Here is a 22,762-nt window from a genome sequence, read left to right on the forward strand (position 1 = left end):
AATCTGATGTGTGTTCAAAAATCTTATCCGTAAGATAGAATAACTTTAATTAACCAATCAGAACAAAAGGAGCAAAGATTTCTTTGTCCTGATTGATCGATTAAATGCTGTTTTATCTCGCGGATAGCATTTCTGAACACATCCTTAAGAAGAGTGAAATTAAAGAAGTAATGCTTGGATGTGATTGTGTGCGTTTTATTGCAAAAACGAAGACGGGAAAAATCAAATAATGTTAAAAGTCAAAAGTCTAGTTGTGTATGTGTTGACTCACTTTCTCGAGAATTTAAACGTTTAAAGCATTCTTAAGATTTCAAATAAATGAATATATGCAACACGCGAAATGTCATTTCGACAACATACACACACCTTCATATATGGTCACACTGGAAAAAATACAGATCTGTAAGCTTTAGTTGACTCAACGGAAAGGTATTTATTACTTTATTATATAATTTCCAAAATAAAGAAAAAAATTAAAATATAAATTAAATTAAGATAAATAAAATTAATAAGATTTATTTATAAATAAATAAATAAATGTGTGCAAGCACTTTCTGGATTTTGCATGTAATAGGAGATAAGATAATAAAACAGAAAAAAATAGAAAAAGAAATATTTTTCCAGCTCAATAAAAATGAAATGTACAATATTCTTAAATATTTTTTATTAAATTTATTACAATTATTATGAAAAGATGTGTTAGGACTAAATGTAAACACAAGACAAAGCACAGATTCTAAATAATTAAATTATAAAAATAAACAAAAATAGATTTTTTATATATTTGTACACATCCAATATTTATATTTATAATATTATAACTTAATACTTTGTATGATTTGTAAATTGTTGTACAAAAAATTGTTTGTTGTAAAAAAATTATTTAATATACAAATATCTTTTGTAATATATTAAATCACATAAGATTTTTAAATTTACATGATATCAAGAAAAAATTTTATTTATGTTTGTTTATACTTTATTTTCTTTCATAAAGATTAGTTAATTGTAATTCACCTGTTGTGATACAATCTATAATCCAAGTCTCCTTCAAACCATTCTTACCAATAATAATTTTAGCAAGTTTGATATTTTCAGTGATATGTCCACCTGCTGTCTTTATAAGTTCTTTAAGTGTATGACATGGTACTGTGGTTTTAGGCCCAACATATATTAATCCACATGTTGCAAACAATTCTGGTATATATGAAGGTCCAAACAACTGCCTGTCTTTCCGATTTTCCTGAAAAATACATACATGTTAAACATTATGTAAAAACATATTACATCATACATTTTGTACATTATCTTACCTGCACAGCTTTAGAGAAATGTTTCATTTCAAATTCTTCCGGATCTAACCAACCATTATTCTCCAAAGATTTCAGAACCCATTCTAAGGTAACCAGCCAACAACCTCTTATTATCCCTCGAAGTAAATTCACAGTACGCACACCTGTACTCACAACGTGAGTTGTTCGTCTCGATATATTCAATTCTATTTTTGCCATGCCAAGAGATTTGACAATACTCTTTACTAAGCTTTTGTCCCTACATATATAAAATGTATTGCATATTCATTACAAATTTATAAAATAACATTAAAAATTCTTCTAATATAAAAAAAGAAAGAAGTGTTTTTTAAAAGAATTTCTTATTATTATATACCCTTTTGATAGACCAGTCGTTGCAATAACAATCTGTTGAGACTTATATTTATTCCATTGAGTAGGTATTGTGCGATGCTTTACAAAATCATCAAAGGAATCTCTATTTTCTATTGATTCATCTTTTTTATCTTGTCTATTTCCCTTTAATATATTCAATACGTTTTCGTCGGCAAATTTCTTGATGACGATTTTCTTGCTAATAACTTTCCTTGGTTTTTGTATTTTTTTATCCTTTTTCTTCCTGTTTTTAGATATATCATAATCATTATTTGACCATATTTGTTCGCGTACGATATTAGGTTTAATAGAGCTTGTATCATTCTTGAAATCCATTGATTTTCTCTTTGGACGTTTTTTCCTCAGTTTTTTGTTTTTTTTCGTAGGGTTTATTGATTTCTCAATTATGCATTTATCTTCTTCTATTGGACTAATTGAACATAATTCAGAATTTTCATTAAGTGGAAATAATCTTTTTTTTTTCACTGAAATACATTCCATGTTATCAGTGGTAACTTTATTTTTTTCACTTGTTTCAAATCTTATTTCATTAACCTTATTTTGTAAGATTTTCAATTGATTTTGAATATCAGGATTACCACTAGATATATCTTCCAAAATAACTGCATCAATTTCAACTGTCTCTGAATACCTAATAATATAAAAAAAATTGTATTAGAAAAGAGTCTCATCGAATTTATGATTTACATAAAAATATTATTGTATATTTGTATACTTACAAAGCATTTGACTTAGTATTATCAATATTTTCCTTATTGCCCATTGAATTTAAATTGCTACAAGATGTTATGCTGTTATCTAAATTTTGTGTTTTATGTCTTAATTGTGTTTTGAACAAAACTGAACGACTTATTGGATATGGAGTTCCTTCAACATAACTATCTCCACTTGTATGCTCAGTGCATTGAATTTTGACATCATTAGATCTATTATCCATTCTTACTTTCTCTTTCATTTCAGAAATCCTCAATGTATTGTTATAAGGAATTGGATTTTGTGTGGAGATGTTTTTTAATCTTTGAATTAAACTGATATTTTCTAAGTCATCGTTTGCCTCTTTATTTTCTGCTGGTAGTGAATGTTGACTGTTCATATTTGGATGATTTTCTGTTGTGTCTTCATCATTTTTATTTGAGATCAATGATTGAAGATGATTACTTCTTCTTTGCCATGTTTCGCGCATCGAATTTACCGATGTATTCATTTTCATTGAAGCTTCAGTGATATTTGAACTTTCATATTGATTATCCAAAGCTACTGATTCTTCATTATTAGTTTTTAGCGTTTTAAAATTTTGATTGCTATTAATGAACCTGTAATCGCTTGTTTTTTGAACATTTACCTCCTTGTCAGCTTCAGTTACTGCATCCAATGATGTATTTACATTTAAAGATGATCGAATTGTATTATTACTGTCAGACAAAGATAGTGTACGCCGTTTCTTGTTGTGATTTTTAATTTTATTATCGCGCTCATCTATATGTGATCGTGTTTTTATGACTACTATCGCTTCTTCAATATTGGCTTCCACAGGTACAATTGTATTCTGGTCATTTGCGACATTTGTGCTAGATAAATCAAAATGCGCAATGTTATTTTGTGTCGTAGTTTTGTCTACAAGACTATTAATATTTTCTGTTTTTTGCATTTGAATAACGCATTTGTTCTGTTCTAAACTTTTTTGTTTGGCTTCCTTTTTCTCGCTATTTTTGATACTATTAATTGTATTTAGATTTGTACTTTGCAGATGCATTTCACTCATTCGAATACCACCATGAATTTCTGTCATTTCCATAGACATATTTATATTATTTGTTGTGTGCGTAGCACGAAATGTATCCACATCATTATTTGCTTCGTTGTAAGGATTGTTATTTTCGTTTTCACTTGTCACAATATCTTCGTTAAAAGTGGAGCAAACAATGGGTGCTCCTATATCAACACATTGAGAGTGTATAGTTGAATATGTTGTATTATGGTTTTCAGACTGACTTTGTGAATGTAATTTAGATTTTCTTAGCAAACCAAGTCTTCTGTTACTGCCACTTAATATGGGACTGTCACTTTGAACTGTCTGTCTGAGGGAGACGAATGGAAATTTTTCCTTCAAAACGATATCCTCTATGATTCTACACTTTGCTTGTCCTTCTTTTTGTTTGTCCTCCTTGTCAAATAATCGTCTTTGAGTCAATCTAGATTTATCTATATCTCCCTTGGAAAAACTTTCTAGTTTTTTGCTACTTGTTGGTGTAGTGACAATATTGGAATATTGATTGTCTCTTTGCTGATTGTTTACACTGTTAGTATATTTTTCATGTTTCATGATTGTCTTATTTCTTATTAATTGATGGTTAGTCATTGTATCTAGTATAATAATTGATTTATTTTCAATATTTGCAATATGTACATCATCTACACAATGATTTTCTTCATTCTTTAATATCATTGCAGTTTTTTTGGAAAACTCATTCTCTCTATCGAATATCTCTTTAGTCTTGTTTAGTATTGCATCTTTTAAACGTTTGCAATTTGCTTCGAGAGCTTTTTCCTTAATATTTATATCCTCCAAGTTCACTCTGAGTTCTTTTAATTGTATTCTTTTTTTGACACAAGGAGATACATTAGTGTTTTTGCTTACAACAAGCTTATTCATATCGCTTTTAACTTGCAAATCTTCTTCATTATCAGAATCAAGTTGATGATTCTTCTTTTCATATATATCATGTCTTTTGCTTCTCGACAATCTTTTATTAGATTGTGCTGTATCCTTTCCATCAATCTCGATCTCTGTTCTCCACAGAGATCCATTGCCAGAATCTGTTAAATTTTCACAATAACTTAGATTAACTCTCAAAGAACTACGTCGACGTTTGAAACTGTCATCTTCATCGGACGTATCTGATGCGAATATCTTTCGTTTATCTGTGCTCATCATTGATCTGTGTGTATGATAAAAAAAATTATATACTTTATTATGTTTACACTCTCTCTGTCATGAATGAATTTATTATATACACAAATGAATTTATTATATAAAATTATTACATACTTATGTTCAAAACGACGGAGTATTCGTCGAAATTCAAATTATGTTACTTGTTCGTTCAAAAAAACATCTTTACAAATATTCTCGTCGAGTTTTATTTTACGAACGACACAAATATTACTATATATCATCATTAATTTTCATACATTATTATCCAAAATATTAATCTTCAATACATAACACCTCTTTGTTTTCATATTTCAGCCATGTCAACGAAAGTATGGTTATGACAGAATGTGTTCGGAGATCCTAACCCTAAAGTAACGTGACGTTTAATTGACCAATCAGGATAAAATAAATAAAGATTTCTGCAAGCTGATTGGTCAAATAAATGCTACTCTATCGGCTCTATCCCACGAGTAAGATTTCTGAATGTACCTACGAAAGTTAGTACGCATTAATTTCGCTGCATGCGCTGCGACGTTTGCAACGCATACATAAATACATACATGTGTAAACAGGTTGTGTCAGGTCACATCGTCAGATGCGACAGATGCGAGCCAGCGAACAGATAAGATCAAAGCTTGATGCTTGATACGGGATTGACAAGTGAACGTGGGCCGCAAAAGAGTGTGAAACAAGCATGAACCAAACGCAGGTATAGCGTCCATACGTTAATGTTTTCTCGCACTTTAATTTTTCGGAGATGAGGTCTTATATATAATTTAAAATCAATAATTTTATCGTTTTTGGATAATTAAAAACATGTATATTTACATAAGAAAGAGAAATTAAGCGCTGTTATTAATCACTTATGTACATGTACAAGAAGCGGATAGTAAAACAAGAAACTGTATTATTTATTCGCTTTAATCGCGTATAAGATTGTACAATATTATTAAAGAAATTATATTATTTCTATTATTTTAGGGAAAAACTATTGAAGAGGATGAAATTAATCTCTTCAATCCCGCTATATTAGATCGATTGTCAATATCGCATGTCGTTGGATTATTTATAAGACCATTAAGAAGTACAGATTATGAGAAAGGTAAATTTAATAAATTTGTTTTTGCAGTATATTTTTCACATATTAATTACATATTAATATAATATATTAGATGATATATATATATATATATATATATATATATATATATATAATATTCAATTTTTTCTCTGATTTTAAAAGTGATTTTAAATTTGATTATAAAATTTGGCAGGTTTTTTAGTTCTTTTATCTCAATTGACTGATGTTGGAAGTGTCACCAAGGAACAATTCTTAAGTAAGTTTATAATCAGAAACTAAGTTTTAACAAATAATAGAAATAATAAATCTTGCTATATCTTTTTATTTTCATTATTTAGATAGATTCTACAGCATGAAGGCTGCTGGTGGTTACTATGTTGTAGTTATTGAGGACACAAATTCTGGAAAAGTAATTGCATGTGCAACATTAGTTACAGAGCAGAAGTTTATTCATAATTGTAGTTTGGTATGTAATTATCTTTTATAATTTTGAATTCCTTTTAAAACAAAGATATATATATATATATATATATATATAAAATATATGGATATATCTCTTTACAGCGAGGACGTCTGGAAGATGTAGTGGTCAATAATAATTACAGAGGTAAATCATTGGGAAAACTAGTGGTGACAATAATAGTGCAATTAGCACGCTATTTTCACTGTTATAAGCTATCTTTGGATTGCACAGACCGTCTGGTACCATTCTATGAGAACATAGGTTTTATACGAGAAACTAACAATGCAAATTATCTTAATATGCGTTTCCATAGTGAAAACACTACTGAACAGTCGCATTTATAGTAACTGAATTGTTTTATTGTGCCCTTATCTGACGATAATGCCAATTGACCAATCAAATACTTGTAGTGTAAATATATATATATATATATATAATGTAAAAAATAGCATTATATCCTTAACAAGATTTCATATTTGGAAGTAGGTACATTTGTCGAAATTAAAATACTGCTCTCAATTTCTTCTAAAAGGAAAATATCTCATTAGTTTATAAAAATTAAAAAAAAGTTGTGCTTTTTGTACAAGAAAAAATTTATTATACTAATGTTTATGTAAATTAAAATATTTTAAGTTTTATGTTGTATCTTTTATATTTTAAATTAAGATTAGCATTGGAGTGTTTTTTAAAAAAAATGTGTCTTATATACATATAAAATATATTGACATATTATAGATTCCATAAGTTATGTAAAAAGTGAAAGCAACTGTTAAATAAAATAATTTTTACTTAATATATGTATATTTTTTCATGCATATAATGTTAATAAATAATGTAGAAAATATCTTTTGGATAAACTTCTTTTTTACATTAGAAGATTTATAAATACAGAAAATACTTTCATTGTATTATTTATAATATTTAATTTGCTTAATGTACAATAGAATAATTATTATTTATACGGCGTGTAATTACTTAAATCTTTTTTGCAGTTGGATTCGCTCGTAATTTTACCGCTCGTTTCGCCTCCATTTGTCTCTGTCTGGCCAATTTACGTTCTTCTCTTTTCCTTCTTGCTTCTTCAAATTTATTATTTCCGCTAGGAACACCTGTGTATTCGAAATAATTTTTTTTTAATAAATGAACGAAAAGATTTGTATATATTACTTGAGAATCAAGTCAAATATACTTGGTTGCTCTAAGGGCTGAACATCTTCGAGAGGCTGAAACTCTGAATCATCCCATCCTACCTCGGAAGAATCATTTTTTTCTTGAACACCTTGGATTGTATCCTCTTCCTACAATATATATAGATTTATACATAACTGATACTCAAGATATATAGCCATCTAAAAGGACATACAGGTAATTTTTTCCGCCTAATATATTTATTTATATGTACATAGAACGTCCCGAAATTTGCATATTCTTTTTACATTAATTAAAAAAAAATATATTAACTTTTTTTAATAAAAATTTTATTATACGTATTTTCATACAATATTTATTTTAATATTAGATGTATAATTACCTAAATATAAAAAATTATCTTTGTATTAAAGAATTACATATTTTCAACTTTAAGACTTATCATTCGTTTTTTATTTTCTTCAACCAATTAATTTAAATTGATACTTTAAGGTATTTTTGTTGAACAGGAAATGACTTCAGATAACTCAAGAAAATATTATTTAAAAGCAAAGAATTATAAGCACGCGTTACCGTTCGCATTAACATGTAAATGAAATACGAATTCAGTGGAATCAGATGCAGAAGATATTTAAGCAGAATGATTCAATAAAGAAAAATGTGATAAAATATCAAGACACAAACCGGTTCCTCTTCAAGGCTGGTCCACTGTTCGTTAGTCTTAGGGGAATGACCGGACGGTGATTTACTATTAGCTGGATTCAATGGTACTGATGACGTAGCGGCAGGCTGCTGCTCCATATCTCCCCAATTATCAGCATCCCAGCAATCCCAATCGCAATCGGAATTCGTATTTTGGGTATTTTGCGTATCATGCTCGTGATCAGGATCGAGGGAAGTCATGCTTGTCGCGCTGCTCGTTGTGGCAGTTGTGCTGGCGCTGCTTTGAGAACTACTAGCTTGTTCTAAGATAATTAAATATAAGAGATGTAGTAAATATATATATATATATATATATATATATATATATATATATATATATATATATATATACATACGTATATGAAAGAAAGTATATTTCTATTTTTCAATGAAAGTTTAGAGTAGAAATATAGGAACTATAGGAAAATATAGGAAATATAGGAACACAATACGACAATATTAATAAAGAGGATCGATACGAACCTAAGGAAGCAGGTTTATTTAACAAGATCCTAGATGTATTATGGGCATTCGAGGATTTTGGCGTATCGGATTGACTGCGATAGAATTTCGCTGTGACCGCAGTAACGGCCCATCCAGCCCATGTTGCCGCAGCGTTGCTGAGGCTGGGTGTCGCAGTATTCACATCCGCCTCTATAAACATATTTCAATAAAAATATTAATCTCGATACTTTTATTTTCTTTTAAAGGATTCACAATTAATTACTATCAAGCAAAAGAATATCAGCCTAAAAATCTATTTCACTACACTATTTACTATATGTAAAACTTTCATAAAATGTATAAATAATATTATAATGTAAAAATTTTCACAAGATATCGAATATTTTCTTAGCTGATATTATATAATTTTATGAAAATACACATCAATATGCTTAAAGATTAAAATACATATGTGTGCTTACCCATCGATTCACGAAGCCCGGGATCTTCAGAGACAGTTTCTAGCTTCGATAAAAAACCTCGAATGGTTCGAAATGCATTATCTCGTACACCTTTGTCCACGTCTGTGGTAAGTGGGCACAAAGCTGGCAGAATGCGATTTGCAACTTCCTGCAGCAGGAAGTATTGCTGCGTTGCAGCCAGAGCCAGTATGCTTGCAATTCTGGCTGGCGGAAAGGAATCGCGAGTTCCCCGAATAAATACACCAAGCAATACCTAAAAAATTACGTTTATAAATTGGTTTAACAACAATTATATTATTTCAAGACTGTATGTTTTTATTAAATTATATTAATTATATATAAATCATTATAACTATATATTTACTAATATTGTAGAGAGATTGAGAGATAATGTTATTACATTTAAAATATATATAAGAAATCTATTCTGATCAAGAATAATCCAAAAATAAAGTAATTTAAAAAAAGATGTGTAAAAGAGATAAATATCTGCCAAAAAATAGTAAAAAAATATTTCGTCAGTTTAAGCAGCTATAGAAAATGCCAGAAATGTTAAAATCGATATTATACCTTCTGCCTTATCTGAGGGTGAAGATGTTGAGCAATTTTTCCAAGGCAAACTGTTGTATTCGTACGAATACTGCCATGTTCATCCTTTGACTGAAGTCTTACAAAGTGTTTTAAAGTTTCGACATTAAGATTATTATAATCTAACTTTGGCGCTAAATGTACGACCGATCTTATCGTTTCTTCTTTGATCGCCGGATTCGTATCGAGAAAGCCGTTTGCGACCTGCAAAAAAATATATAAAATGGAAATATATGATATAATAATATAATTGTTATATATATAATATATAAGTATTGTTATATATGTATATAAGTATTGTTATATAATATATAAATATAGTTATATATGTAATATAATTGTTATATATGTAATAATAAAATGATTATATTTGCTATTTTTTGTAAAACTACTAGCTGCAAATACTGATGACAATTTTTGAGATTGATAGTTTTAAAAATTTGATTAGTAGTTTTATTAATATCCAATAAATCTTTCTTACATGAGGAAAAATAGCTTCGTTAACGGTTGCCGATTGCAGATGATCAATGAATCGATCTAATTGCTGCAGTAATCGTAATCTCGTCGCTCTGTCATTTGACGCAAACAACTTGACAACGCACGGCACTACTCGACGCTGGTATTCAGCATCGGGTAACTGAGAGCCCAATTGCAGTAATGGCGGTAACACTGCACTTCCGGCATCTCCGAATTCGAAGGCCGCGAGTAATTGCGGTAGGATTTTGTATCTGCCAACACCATCGGGAAATGAACCTAATTGCGTGGCCAATTGTGAGAAAAATCGAATCTTTTCTCCCCTCTCCTTCATCTGAATCTCTTCCAGGAACAATAGAGCGTCAACGAGATCGTTTTTAAAGAAGCCGCCATTACTGCGACAACGCGCTATCACATCCGCAGGATTCGGTCTTCCTTCGGGATTAGCTCCTGTTAATTCTCGATATACTGCTGTTATTTGCTTCGGAATCTTAAAAAAAAAATTAATGGATATTATGTTTTAGTAATAAAATATAACGTAAAATGAGTGAATAACTTACTTGACCTGTAATTTTAAGCTGTGAGATGGTATTAAGAACGCCATTGTACGTTTCCCAGATTAAACAGCCGAGTCCCCACATATCAACTGAGCTATTGTTTTTATTTATCAGTTTTATGCTAATATTAAAAATCTAAATGCGTGTATTTGTAAACATATCATATTGTACCATGTGTTTATGGATGTAGTTATTTAAAATTTTGATAAAATTAATTTGATTATTTACCATTTAGTTAATGGTTTTGTATTTTCTTTAGCTTCTGGTGGTTGATATACTTGAAAAGTTGGAGGTAAGAAACTGTATAATGTATCCACAGTCGTCATATACTCAACACCACCGAGTTTCCATTCACCGCTTTCTTCATTAACAAACACTGTCCACAGATTGACATTATTATGCCGTAAATTTCCATCATTATTTAAGAAGTTAAGTGCCCTCTGCCATTAAATTGAAGTAATATATATTACAGATTTTTCCTGTTCAATGTATGGTGTTTAGAAATTTCCAATATAATAGACGATATTTATTTATACATACTGTAATTTGAAATATACCCCAGGAAAAGTATAATTCCTTCTTGGACTCGTTTTCGGAATTGCATTTTTGTGTCAAACGATTATACAATGGCTCCACATGTTCTGTGGCTAAGTAAACCATTTTGTCAGTCTAAAAAAATACATACAAGAATGTAGATTACATCTCTGTGTAACAGAAAATTATAATACTAAAAACTACTATATATTATTACAACTTATACCTCAAGACTATCAAGATACGCAAGTATACTTGGATGCCTTAGTGTCTTAAGCCTTTTTACAGCTGAGCGAACAATGTCCAGTTGTTGTTCTCCTCCATTTTTAACATCATAGACAAAAACTGAAACATCCTCACCTGTTGTGGTGCCCTATAAAAAATTTTATAATGATAAAAATAATATTTTCAATATATACATATACATAAAATTGTAAAATAAAGATTTTATGCCAAATATAAATTAATTTACTAGTGTAAATTAATGTAAATTATAAATTGTATAGTGCTTCTAGGTAAGAGAAGTATCATTTATATTATATCTAACTGAATTACCTTTCTTTTAGCTCTGTGTAATGTCCAAATACTCTTGTTTTCCAAGCCTGAAATAGGTTCTCCAATATCATATGGAAAATCCTTGGTAGGGTCTCTCGAAAAGAAGGACCACATTGTGCTAAGCTTAAACTTTTATCTATATATAAAGAGCACATCCAATGTAATGTATTATTAACATTATCGCCAAACAGCAACACATTAGATCTATAAAATACAAAAATTGTAATCAAATGATTTAAGAATAATTACACAGTAAATAAATGCAGTTGGAAAATTAATAATTTTCTTATCGTGGCACTTTACTCTTTATTATTCAACAAATATTTCGATCTAATTCAATTCATATTAAAAATAGAGGTTAAATCATACATTGCGAACGAAGTTTATATTCTTAAATAATCTCTTATATGAAAAATAAAGTATATATATCTCTTATGTATTAAAAAATCAAGAATATGCAAATAACTGAATCACACGTTATTAAAGACATCCGTTGAATAATTAACGATTACATTCGTTGCGTCGAGTTATACTCTACACACATTATCTAAAAGTCTTTGAATGAAATAAATGAATGATTTAATAGAGAGGGAAAAGACATACGTAAACGTGTTTCGATTTGTCCAGAAATGCTTTCCTTTTCATTAAGAGAATTCTAATTTAATTATTCTTCATTATGCAGATTTTTTGCATGTATAAAAGATGCATTGCGTTCAACATCATTTATTCGCATATACAAAAATATCTATATTATTATGATATACATTATTTTATTCTTTTTTTCATCCAATTATTGCTATACTAACAAACAGAAAAGCGATTATCTTCAATTTCCAGAGAATTCGCGTCGCGCATGCTTTTTCTTTCCGTAAGAGAAGTTTGTCATCGTACATCTCTGATTCGATTACCCACGTTACATTAGATGAATATTAATTTCGATTACGAAAAACACATTTGCCAACATAGAATTAAGACAGTATATCGTGGAAGAATAATCGTACATTTCCTCACCTGTAAAGATATAAAAATGTCACGGGCGCATAGAAAATCCAGAGTTACCTTCTTCAGTTCCCTCGATAACACGCTTATGAATACAATGATATGTCATTTTAATATACACGCTGCAATTAATTTGTCGTAATTAGTTTGTCGATTACTTGAACTAATCAGAATGAACACTAGCGAAACCGAAACATGAATCCTGTGATGACAAGATATGATATGTATACATTATGTATGTGTATAGCGATTGTGGGTGAGCATGTGTGATATGTATCATGACGAGAGGGCAAAGGCAAAATGCGATCGGTGCAGGATGCAGTGCGCAGATCTGTTTTTTTTTTTTAGCATACACTTTTTGTTCCTGAAATAAATTATACTCTATAGCTATATATTATAAATTATAATTATAGGGAAAAAATGTGTGAAAAAAAGAGAGAAAAGAAATATATATCAAAATGTTGACACAGAAACTAAAATGACAAAATATCGATCCTCTCGTTATAATTAAATCTTATTTATCATACGCATTCCAAAACTGATCTTCGAAAAAAAAAATTAAAAATTTGAATAGATTAAAAAAGTTAACATGATATATAATAATAGAAAATTATATTATACTATACTATAGATGTAGAGAAATGTATAGTATAGTATAGACTCTGATGTGATATACATGACAGAAAATTGTCCAGGATTGTGTTCTAAAACGTCCTTTTCGATTTCAGCCAAAATGGCTGAAATACTACGCTCGTTATTGGTTAATTCATACTCGTCATCGGTTTTATGTATAGAATGACGTTTCATTGGAAACATCCTATTTGACCATGTCTAACAGATGATGTATAGACATCTGTATTTAATCAGTGATCAAATTGGATCAACCTAAGAAGGTCGGTGTCCATCTGTCCATTATCATCGATCACACGATCCACTATATCCATATAAGAGGATTTATTATTCGCGAAAATTTCTCTCTCAATATGATGAGATTCGAACGTGATTTATCTTTCTAGCTAAGAAACAATGTTTTTTGCAGCACTCAAAGAAAAATAGGAATCTTTGTTATGACATTAATTACGCTGCGATATTATACTCCGAAATAATTTTCTAGGTGAGGTAATGATTCGGCGATTACGAAATATACGACATATTAAACTACTCGACGAACCGAATCTATCGTTTAATATACGAGATACTTTCTCTGTGATTTATTTTTATTTATAGTTAAAAACTTTTAGAATATTGAGAAAGCAGATGAGAAGCTGCTGCTCTATTAAACGGCAAAATGCCGGTCGGCGTATTTCCAGCTCTTAAATTGGGCGTACTTTTTGTCAAACAAATCAGTAAACCTTTAGCCAAATTTCTTGTCACTCAAGCAAAGAATTATGCAATATTTAGGACTTACTTTATCATACCACCTGCTCAATGTAAGTATTTGTTTATTCCGTTTACAAGCTCTCTCTATACACTATACAGTATAATTGTCAATGTTTGTAGTTTATCATTGGGCAGAAGTAAAAACAAAGATGTATATCATGAATCTCGGTAAACCTACAAAGGTGGCAAAACTAAACGAGACTATGGCTATTGAACTGGGTGCTAATTTAATGGGCGAATTGATTATTTTCGGAGTAGCTGGTGGATGCGTAATATTGGAGTATAATAGACAAGTTGCAAAAGAGGCAAAAAAAGAGGAGCTTCGTCAGATGCAGATACAGAAGTTTACAGATGATATTCAGTCATTGTACAATACTACATTGCAACAGGAAGCTCGAATCCATTATTTACAAAGCGCGATTGGTGAATTAGCCAGGCATACAAAGCATAAGTTACCTGAAGCTGTATTGCAGCAAATAAGTAATAATGACAATAGTTTAGAGGAAAATATGAAGAAGAGTAATAAAAATAATAAAAATATAACAGAAGCTAGTGCAGAAAGCGAAAACAGATCATTGATAGAGCGTGCTATAATCTATTATAAAGAATTAAAAACGGATAAAATTAGTTAAGCAATATTTTATATTTCTCTTGAAATACATCACTTGAGAAGGTAATCTAAAGTATTGACTGCCGCTGGTATTAAAAAAGATGCATTCATAACAAAATGTACATAATAACAATTTTTTTTTGAGGTGTATATTGTAATTTATTCTCAAATTACAATTTAATAGTACTAATTCTGTGCAAAGATTTTTAGCTATTTATGTTATATAAAAATGCGTATAATATATATATATATATATATCTGCCTATGTATCAAGATAATTTTAAAACAAATGTAGATAAATGTGATAATAAAATTTACATCTCAATTTTTGCATTTTTAGAAAATGTAAAATTCTTAGAATCGTTATTCTTGAAACTTATGCTGCTTACATAATTATTTTTTTGATTCTGTGTATGTATATATACATACATATCTCTTAAAAATGCTTGTGTTTAGAATTCTTCTGAATTGCCGACATCAGATAATTTAGAATATGTGTACAAAGTAACAGATAGTATAGTAAAATCTCGCTATTCTGAATCAGCTAGGATCTCCGTAAATTTGCACATAATTATGTAATCATAACCATACGCGAAATGCTAAATAATTTTTTCGAGTTGACACTCTCTCATAAAAAAAAAGAAATCATGAATGAAAGATTAAATTATGACAATGTAATTTTTAGTTTACGAATGCAATAGAAAATGAACAGAAATTTTAGAATAGCAGTTTCCATATAACTTTTGTTCGATAAGTTTTTTGCTAGATTAATACTGTATGTATGTGCATATACTATTTTGTGTTAATTTTAAAAATTTCGACAATTATTAAAAATGTTCGTGGAAAAGTTTCTCGATATCGCGAATTCTCAATTGTCTAATTTAGGAAAATATAAGAAGCAATGGCTCGAGACGGGCAATGATTATTTATTCAGTCTATGGGGATTGATTGTGCACTTGATTTTATTATGGGGTGTGCTTGATGTTAATTTTCATTCGCCCATCATTAAGGATTTGCCGGTTGTACCAGCACCGAGTGGATCACCAGCTAAAAGAGTGTTACTTTTCGTTGCGGATGGTTTGAGGTTTCAAACATTCATAGATAAGCCACCACCTTTTCTCAGGTATTCTTCAAAACTTTTTCTCATTGTTCAAACACGGAGCAATTCCATTTTTGTTACTTTGATTTTATTTAGTTAATTAATTTTAAAATATATTATTGAGTGAGAGAAAGAGATTAATTTAATTTTATTTGGATTACTCTTCGATATATATATATATATATATATAAAATTTAAAAGAAATTATATATTATATATATATATATATATATATATATAAATTTTAATATATTAATAATAATATAATTTATCTTGTATGTTATATTTCGATATTTGTATACTTTACTGAATTAAATCTGTTTTGCAGAAATATAATGAATAATAAAGGAGTTTGGGGAATATCTCATACAAGAGTACCCACAGAATCAAGACCAGGACATGTCGCAATTGCAGCAGGATTATATGAGGATCCCAGTGCTATCTTCAAGGGATGGCAGGAAAATCCAGTGGATTTTGATTCTGTCTTTAATCAAAGCTATGTAACTTGGGCTTGGGGTAGTCCAGATATAATTCCAATGTTCACAAAAGGTATTCTAGAAGGTAGTGTTAGCATTGTCAATCTTTGTTTCTCATGCTTATATCAAAATCTCGAAAAGACAGGTAGCAAACAAAATGTACATGGAAGAAGTTATCCTTCTACATGGCAGGATTTTGATTCAAACTTAAATAATCAAACAATGCGCTTGGACTCATGGGTTTTTAATGCTTATTTGCAATGGTTGCAATCCTCAGTAGCTGAAACATTGAAAAATCAAAATGGAATCATCCTGTTTTTTCATTTACTCGGATGCGACACTTTAGGACATGCTAAAAAACCATACTCCAGGTATTGAAGATTTGTTACTGATTGTTATATTACTTTAAAGCAATCTGCACTTATAAAATGCAGATTCATTAATAAAAGAGAAATTTGAGTCTAGGGAATATGTTGAAAACATGAACTATGTCGATCTGAGAATTGAAGAAGCTGTGAATGTGACAGAGAACTTTTTTGGAAAAGGTACCACTGCTTATATATTCACATCAGATCATGGAATGACAGATTGGGGATCTCATGGAAGTGGCTTGCCGTCCGAGACTGAAACACCGTTAATTGTTTGGGGGGCAGGAGTAAAATTATCTGGCTTTCGTCAAGATATTGAACAAGCGAGTATAGCTCCTCTAATAGCGTCTTTGATAGGAATTCCTATTCCTGTAAATAATGAAGTAAGTGTTTGCATTTATTATATATATATATATATATATATATATATATATATATTTAGTACATAATTTAATATATATTTATATATATTATATATGTATATTATATATGTATATTTATATATTATATATATATATATATATATATATATATATATATATATATATATATATATATATATATATATTATATATGTTCTCTTAGGGTGCATTACCATGGCGATACTTTGATGTAAATTATCAGAAATATGTTGGACACTTTTTACTCAGCAATATAAAACAACTTGCACATCAAGTAACTGGAAATCGTGCAATAAGTGGCGAGACTACTACCGATTGGCGAGAAACGCAATTAAATAACATAATTCGTAAAATCGAAGATTATTTTGACAGAGGTAATATAATAGATGGAATTCGAGAAAGTGAAGAAGCAATTAATTTTGGAAAGGAAGCCTTGTCATATTTCAGGCAATTTCAGCGAATACGATTTTTGCTATATTTATCGATAATGTGGCTTGGCTGGATAATTGTATTATTTTTGAAAATAACTGGTACAAAGCGTCGATATTTGCGAATTTCTCTACTAGTAGTTGTAAATATTGGATTTGCAAGTCTACTGATAATAATGTTAATAGGACATGCAAGTAAGAATTTTATTTCTAAACTACATTTTTCTAAGTTGATACAAAAGATATGTTACTCTTTGCTATTAAGTCTTTTTTAGATCAAATCATGATTTTTTTACACATAAAAATGGATTTTTTATTATATAATATATTTAATCTACTTTGTATATACAGTATCCAATTGCAACAACTGGAGATTACCATGCTATGCATCCTTTGCCATAATATCTGTATGGTTTGCCATTGTTAAAATAATTACGTCGACGCCTGTATTTGTAAAAAGGAACAAAAAGAAACTTTTCATAGATATCGGAGGTACACTGTTGTTATTAGTAACATTACTTATTGGACTGACATATAGATTTGCTCTCAGCATAGGAATACTATCTCTCATATTGATACGAATAGCAAAATCGAAAAATGTACCAATATCTATGATTTGGACGTCGATAGCATTATGTGCATTTCCTTTATTGCCAGTTGTGGAGCCATATCCACGCGTCTATATTGTGTATGTTTATATTAAAAACAATTACATCATTAATTATTTAAGAATAGTTTAATAAAAAAAGAATTATTAGATTGCTAAAAAGTTTGCTAGGTTTTTTTTCTTTCACTAGTAATATATTTTTAATAATGATTTTTTTTTTTGTTGACTTAAGTCCTTCTTTCAGGATAATTGGCATTTTGATGGCAATATCGATAATGATTATCAATGAGACATCGCAGAGTCGGAGAATAATGGAAATTTTACGTTTAATCGTTACAAGCCTTATATACACAGAATTTCTTGATGGTCGATACTGGATATCGTGGATTATTCTACTGACTACACCATTGTGCATTTGGTGCTATCCAATAGAAACCAAGAGACGAATGCTGGGCATAATGCTTGGATTTTTTTGTCCTCTTACATTATTGTCTGCGTCTTATGAACCGCTCTTCTTCATTATACTTACCATCAATTTGCTTTGTTGGTTACAAAACACTTCAAGGAGTTCAGGAAATACACAAAAGATTACAAGAGACTTGATCAAAGCAGCATTTTTTGTATCCTTTTAAAATAATTTTTTGATTGTTAAATGAATTAATATGAAGAGTTGGATATTTATATCAAATATTTTTAATTAGAGAAATGAGAAAAATATAGATTGTTAAATTAATATTGTAACTAGCAATCTTAGCAAACAATCTTATATATTATTTAGATTCTTTCTAGGAAAACAATCTAAAATTTACCTTTCATTTTTAATTTTTTAACGATTTTCTTTTGATTTATGTGAGGCAAAACTGTTATTATTTACACATATCCTTGACATCTTATTATAGATGTTGTACATACTATTGTGTTTCTTCGGCACAGGTAATATGGCGAGCATTAGTTCGTTTGATCCATCTTGGACGCGTCATTTTGTCACTGTTTTCTCTCCATTTTTAATGACATCTTTAATACTCTTTAAACTTAGCATTCCCTTGATATTAGTCGGATGCGCGAGCTATTCACTAGAATCAGAATACAAGAAGCCTGTTTCTTTAGCTATTCTTTTTTTAGGTGATTGCATATCGCTACCTTTAATGCACTGTGTCACGCCGTATGGCAGTTGGCTCGACATTGGTAGCGCTATCAGTAAATTCATTATCGCTCTTTCTCTTCCTTGTCTTTTTATACTATTGCGATGTCTTTCATATCCACTTATGAAATTAGATTTAAAACGATTCCGAATCGGTTTACTACCTCAAAAGAGGCACATTGTGTAATTTTTTTTTCATATATAAGAGTTATAATTACATTATTATCTTTTGTTGGACCAAAGTTTGAGTGGGTTGTTTTAATCGTGCATTTTGAACATCCACTTGTTTGTAGACGATTGTTTTGAGAATATATTATAGATTGTAATATAAAATTCAATACAAGAAACCTCGAGGTATGACAATGTATTACATTAACGAACTGTGCATGAATTAACTATCATCCATATATGGTTGCCACTGTCACTATAATGGAATGTATATGCAATTAAAAAATTGAACAAATGGATCTATATGTGTTATATCTGATAAAAGACTGCATTTTCTACACAATATTCATGTAGTTCTTGTAGTCGTTCTTGTTTGTATTACATAAAAAATAGATATAATTATATTTATTTTGAAAAATATTCAGCTCCTAGTATATTAATCCATCACTATCGTCAATGTGTACGTCATAAATATACACGGTTGATTCGATTATTATCGACCAAAATATAGCTTGCAAACATGAAATACAAAATTGTAATTACTATTAAACACTATTTTGCGATCTTGTTAAAGTGATGCAATACATTAAGTCCAATCTTATGCTACTACAAACAATTTCATCTCTATATAATATAATACATAATTACGCGAAAAAAATAAACAATGTTTAAAATTTAAACTCTTTATATTTCTTGGATGTTTTTGTGTCTTGAATTTGCTGACGTTTGCGTTTGCTCTGAAATACAAAAACAAAAGCAATATAGCTTAAAATTGACACATCATAAAAACTAATTTTATTTAAAGAACAATATCTGTTTGTATAATTATATGCATGTAATATATTTATATGTGATATATATACAATGTAATTAATAGCATACCTTTTGCCGTTGTACATGATCTTGCAACATATCCGATAAATCTTCTCTCCTAAGATGCGCCTGCCTCGATCTCATCGTTTCCTCGTACCTAGACGCCATAGCTTCGGAGTCGAGGTCCAGCTCGCTGGGATCGAGCGTTAACTCCACCGCCCCGTCCTTCTCTGCACGAGCATCGCTTGTACTACCGCTGATTCCGCCACGACGCGCGGCGATTACGGATGGTGGCGCCTGGCCACCAGCCGCACCCGTCATATCATAAACGTGCGTGCTGCCCATCATACTGGCGCCCAAACCCTCCGTACGACGTTCCTGCAGTACCGTGTACAGTGCGGGCGTATCGCCGCCTTCCATCTCGCTCTCGATCTTTTTCTTCCGCAGTTCTATGGTCTCCGGGGTCTCCAGACCCGCCGGAATCGACGTGATGCCGCTTGGTGTGATCAAGCCCTCGGCACCGGGCGTGACCAATCCGCTGGTGTCGTCGTCTCCGTCTTTTCCTTCGCCCTCGCCACCCTCGCCGCCCTCTTCGGCGTCCTCCTCCTCGTCTTCGTCGCCCGACGACTCCGATTCCGGCTCGCCCCACATTCCCCGATCTATCTCCTCATCCATCGCATCCGCGCCGGATGTGCGAGATACACCAAACACATCTCCGTAGAGCGGCCTACCTGTTTCATCCACTGGCGGTTTTCCCCATCCACCCGCATGATAACCAAAGGCGCAACCTTCTGGTATGGGTGCGTTTAAACCGGGTATCTTGAGATTTGGATAACTCGGTGGCGGGCCGTAACGTTGCATAGCTATAAGCCATGGCGGTGGTACTTTTTGACAATTCGGTCCGACTGGCATGCCCAGCGCTGTGCGCAATTCGTCCGATAACTCGCCCGGTTTCTTCTCCTTTAAACGTGTCTCAAATTCTTTACCCTCGTAATAGAGATCGCCGTGAATCGTCATGCGTGGCTTTGTTTGCCACTTGAAAAAAGCGTCGTGCAGCTTTTGATAATCGATGTCGATCTTACCCAACTTGGGTCTCGCTCGCTCCCGCATCTTCGCTTTCAGTGTACGCGTGTCGTCGCGTTCTTGTAGACTCGCTCTCATTTCCGTGATACCGGTGCGTTTTATGAAATCTGGTAGATCAAAGGGCGGCTTCTCTATACCACGTTTCCCTTGAAGATACTTGCGCTTGAAGCACCAATGTCTCGGTACTGGAACCGTGTTTCGGTGCGCCTTCAATTGCACAAGTAATTTAGGATCGCGCGCGGTAACATCGTGCATTTCTACAACGTCTGGACGACCTACTAGTTGCTTCAATTCTGCTACGCTTAGCCGTGTGAGCCTCTTGAGTTTTCTCTTAGATAGCCGTGGAGCACCATTCTCACCAGTGCCCTGTTGTTGTTGTTGCTGATTTGCATCATCGTCGAAATCATCCAATAGTGGCACTTTACTCGGTACACCAGTGCCGGTATTTTGTACATTTGTCATTGGTGGATACTGCCCAATAGGTTCACCCTTGTCAGCTGCGTCGTTCAGACTAGGTTCTGGCTCGACCAATTTAAATGCTTCAAAGACCCTAGCAAATTGACGGTACATCGGTTCTAAATCAGTTATGCTCGGTATTTCTTGTATATATTCAATTTCCGGCAAATCTTCTTTACTTTTACCATCCTCTACATTGTCCTTCTTCTGTTCAGCATCCTTCTTTTCTGCATTGCGTCTCTTCCTCTTTGACTTTTTCTTCTTTTTTGTCTTACTTGATTTAGATTCTATTTTTTCTGATTTTTGTTCCAGTTCCGTTATACTATCTTCTATCTGAGTAGCATCCTCGCCATCATCTTTTGGTGATCTACTTACAGAAATAACATCGTCAGGATCACTGCCTACTTCTTTGGCTCTTTCCGTTTTAAATGCCAATGCTTGCTCCAAAGCAGCCGGAAGCTTAACAGAATCACTGTCTCCTTCTCCAATTCCATTGTCAACATTCTGATTTTGTAATTCTGATGGAGGAGCCACTTTCAAGCTCAGGAGACTCGGAAGAGTTTTGGTGTCCATGCTGAAAATATAGCTGCAAAAAGACTTAGAATATAACTTTAATCATATTTATAATTTTTTACAGATTTGTATGCTTCATTTATTTCGTTTCTAACAAAATCACATAAGTTTTAGTGTAAACTTAAAGTGTACGAGTCGAGTGAAATATTATATGTTTAAATTTAATACCTTTTTAAGTAATACTTAATTCGACGCACGTGAACATACGTTCGTCTGAATTCGTGTACACAGTTTTTAATATTTGTTATTTTTCACTACACATTAAAATATCTTAATTTCTTCTCTCTCATTCACCAGCAATTGATCTCTACCTTTTTTTGTGTAAAAGATGCACACGCAAATCAAAGAGTATACTGATTAGAAGATTGGCATTTTCGCGCAGACATATAGATTGGAAATAAGAAAATACATGAAAACGAAAAATTATTGGCTAGGATTGACTTGTCGGACGTTCGGATTGGCGAATTAAAGAATTCCTAGAATTCTGGAAAATTTCTAGAATTTTTGC

General features: G+C 31.3%; 6 protein-coding genes across 16 annotated transcripts; 3 read left to right on the plus strand and 3 right to left on the minus strand.

The window, feature by feature from the left end:
- The first annotated feature begins 128 nt into the window (after positions 1-128).
- On the plus strand, positions 129-6,960 carry LOC126857389 (probable glucosamine 6-phosphate N-acetyltransferase). 3 transcript variants are annotated; one of them, XM_050606761.1, is made up of 7 exons: positions 129-429; positions 4,939-5,120; positions 5,196-5,332; positions 5,605-5,725; positions 5,898-5,960; positions 6,043-6,170; positions 6,269-6,960. In XM_050606761.1, exons 3-7 carry the CDS (start codon positions 5,318-5,320, stop codon positions 6,509-6,511), a joined length of 570 nt encoding a protein of 189 aa, XP_050462718.1. In that variant the 5' UTR covers positions 129-429; positions 4,939-5,120; positions 5,196-5,317; the 3' UTR covers positions 6,512-6,960. The 3 variants fall into 3 exon arrangements, with proteins under 3 accessions (XP_050462718.1, XP_050462719.1, XP_050462720.1); XM_050606762.1 differs by having other exon boundaries at positions 4,939-5,093; XM_050606763.1 differs by lacking the exon at positions 4,939-5,120.
- On the minus strand, positions 461-4,932 carry LOC126857386 (GATA zinc finger domain-containing protein 14-like). 2 transcript variants are annotated; one of them, XM_050606753.1, is made up of 5 exons: positions 4,738-4,932; positions 2,408-4,627; positions 1,669-2,319; positions 1,314-1,551; positions 461-1,243 (listed from the first exon to the last, which is right to left on the minus strand). In XM_050606753.1, the coding sequence occupies exons 2-5, from the start codon at positions 4,621-4,623 to the stop codon at positions 980-982; spliced, it is 3,369 nt and encodes a 1,122-aa protein (XP_050462710.1). In that variant the 5' UTR covers positions 4,624-4,627; positions 4,738-4,932; the 3' UTR covers positions 461-979. The 2 variants fall into 2 exon arrangements, with proteins under 2 accessions (XP_050462710.1, XP_050462711.1); XM_050606754.1 differs by having other exon boundaries at positions 2,408-4,932.
- LOC126857387 (N-terminal kinase-like protein) lies at positions 6,947-12,963 on the minus strand. Of its 5 annotated transcripts, none has more exons than XM_050606756.1 (13): positions 12,712-12,963; positions 11,653-11,856; positions 11,324-11,470; positions 11,104-11,232; positions 10,792-11,003; positions 10,567-10,684; positions 10,014-10,496; positions 9,515-9,736; positions 8,945-9,197; positions 8,502-8,672; positions 8,001-8,281; positions 7,357-7,465; positions 6,947-7,276 (listed from the first exon to the last, which is right to left on the minus strand). In XM_050606756.1, exons 2-13 carry the CDS (start codon positions 11,764-11,766, stop codon positions 7,143-7,145), a joined length of 2,373 nt encoding a protein of 790 aa, XP_050462713.1. In that variant the 5' UTR covers positions 11,767-11,856; positions 12,712-12,963; the 3' UTR covers positions 6,947-7,142. The 5 variants fall into 5 exon arrangements, with proteins under 5 accessions (XP_050462713.1, XP_050462712.1, XP_050462716.1 ...); XM_050606755.1 differs by having other exon boundaries at positions 12,664-12,963; XM_050606759.1 differs by having other exon boundaries at positions 10,567-10,657; positions 12,664-12,961.
- A 539-nt stretch (positions 12,964-13,502) lies between these two features.
- On the plus strand, positions 13,503-14,928 carry LOC126857402 (putative OPA3-like protein CG13603). 2 transcript variants are annotated; one of them, XM_050606786.1, is made up of 3 exons: positions 13,503-13,765; positions 13,879-14,081; positions 14,152-14,928. In XM_050606786.1, the coding sequence occupies exons 2-3, from the start codon at positions 13,940-13,942 to the stop codon at positions 14,661-14,663; spliced, it is 654 nt and encodes a 217-aa protein (XP_050462743.1). In that variant the 5' UTR covers positions 13,503-13,765; positions 13,879-13,939; the 3' UTR covers positions 14,664-14,928. The 2 variants fall into 2 exon arrangements, with proteins under 2 accessions (XP_050462743.1, XP_050462742.1); XM_050606785.1 differs by having other exon boundaries at positions 13,504-13,765; positions 13,893-14,081; positions 14,152-14,927.
- Positions 14,929-15,136: 208 nt separating this feature from the next.
- LOC126857476 (GPI ethanolamine phosphate transferase 1-like) lies at positions 15,137-19,628 on the plus strand. Of its 2 annotated transcripts, XM_050606931.1 has the most exons (9): positions 15,137-15,764; positions 16,069-16,289; positions 16,362-16,587; positions 16,682-16,967; positions 17,170-17,359; positions 17,417-17,608; positions 17,765-18,101; positions 18,265-18,640; positions 18,920-19,628. In XM_050606931.1, exons 1-9 carry the CDS (start codon positions 15,475-15,477, stop codon positions 19,346-19,348), a joined length of 2,547 nt encoding a protein of 848 aa, XP_050462888.1. In that variant the 5' UTR covers positions 15,137-15,474; the 3' UTR covers positions 19,349-19,628. The 2 variants fall into 2 exon arrangements, with proteins under 2 accessions (XP_050462888.1, XP_050462887.1); XM_050606930.1 differs by having other exon boundaries at positions 17,170-17,608.
- LOC126857477 (splicing factor 3B subunit 2) lies at positions 19,511-22,582 on the minus strand. Of its 2 annotated transcripts, none has more exons than XM_050606932.1 (3): positions 22,423-22,582; positions 20,212-22,267; positions 19,511-20,066 (listed from the first exon to the last, which is right to left on the minus strand). In XM_050606932.1, the coding sequence occupies exons 2-3, from the start codon at positions 22,252-22,254 to the stop codon at positions 19,998-20,000; spliced, it is 2,112 nt and encodes a 703-aa protein (XP_050462889.1). In that variant the 5' UTR covers positions 22,255-22,267; positions 22,423-22,582; the 3' UTR covers positions 19,511-19,997. The 2 variants fall into 2 exon arrangements, with proteins under 2 accessions (XP_050462889.1, XP_050462890.1); XM_050606933.1 differs by having other exon boundaries at positions 20,212-22,278.
- Positions 22,583-22,762: the final 180 nt, after the last annotated feature.

This window comes from Cataglyphis hispanica, chromosome 21 (assembly GCF_021464435.1).
Source record: "Cataglyphis hispanica isolate Lineage 1 chromosome 21, ULB_Chis1_1.0, whole genome shotgun sequence".
In the NCBI taxonomy this organism is placed as follows: domain Eukaryota; kingdom Metazoa; phylum Arthropoda; class Insecta; order Hymenoptera; family Formicidae; genus Cataglyphis; species Cataglyphis hispanica.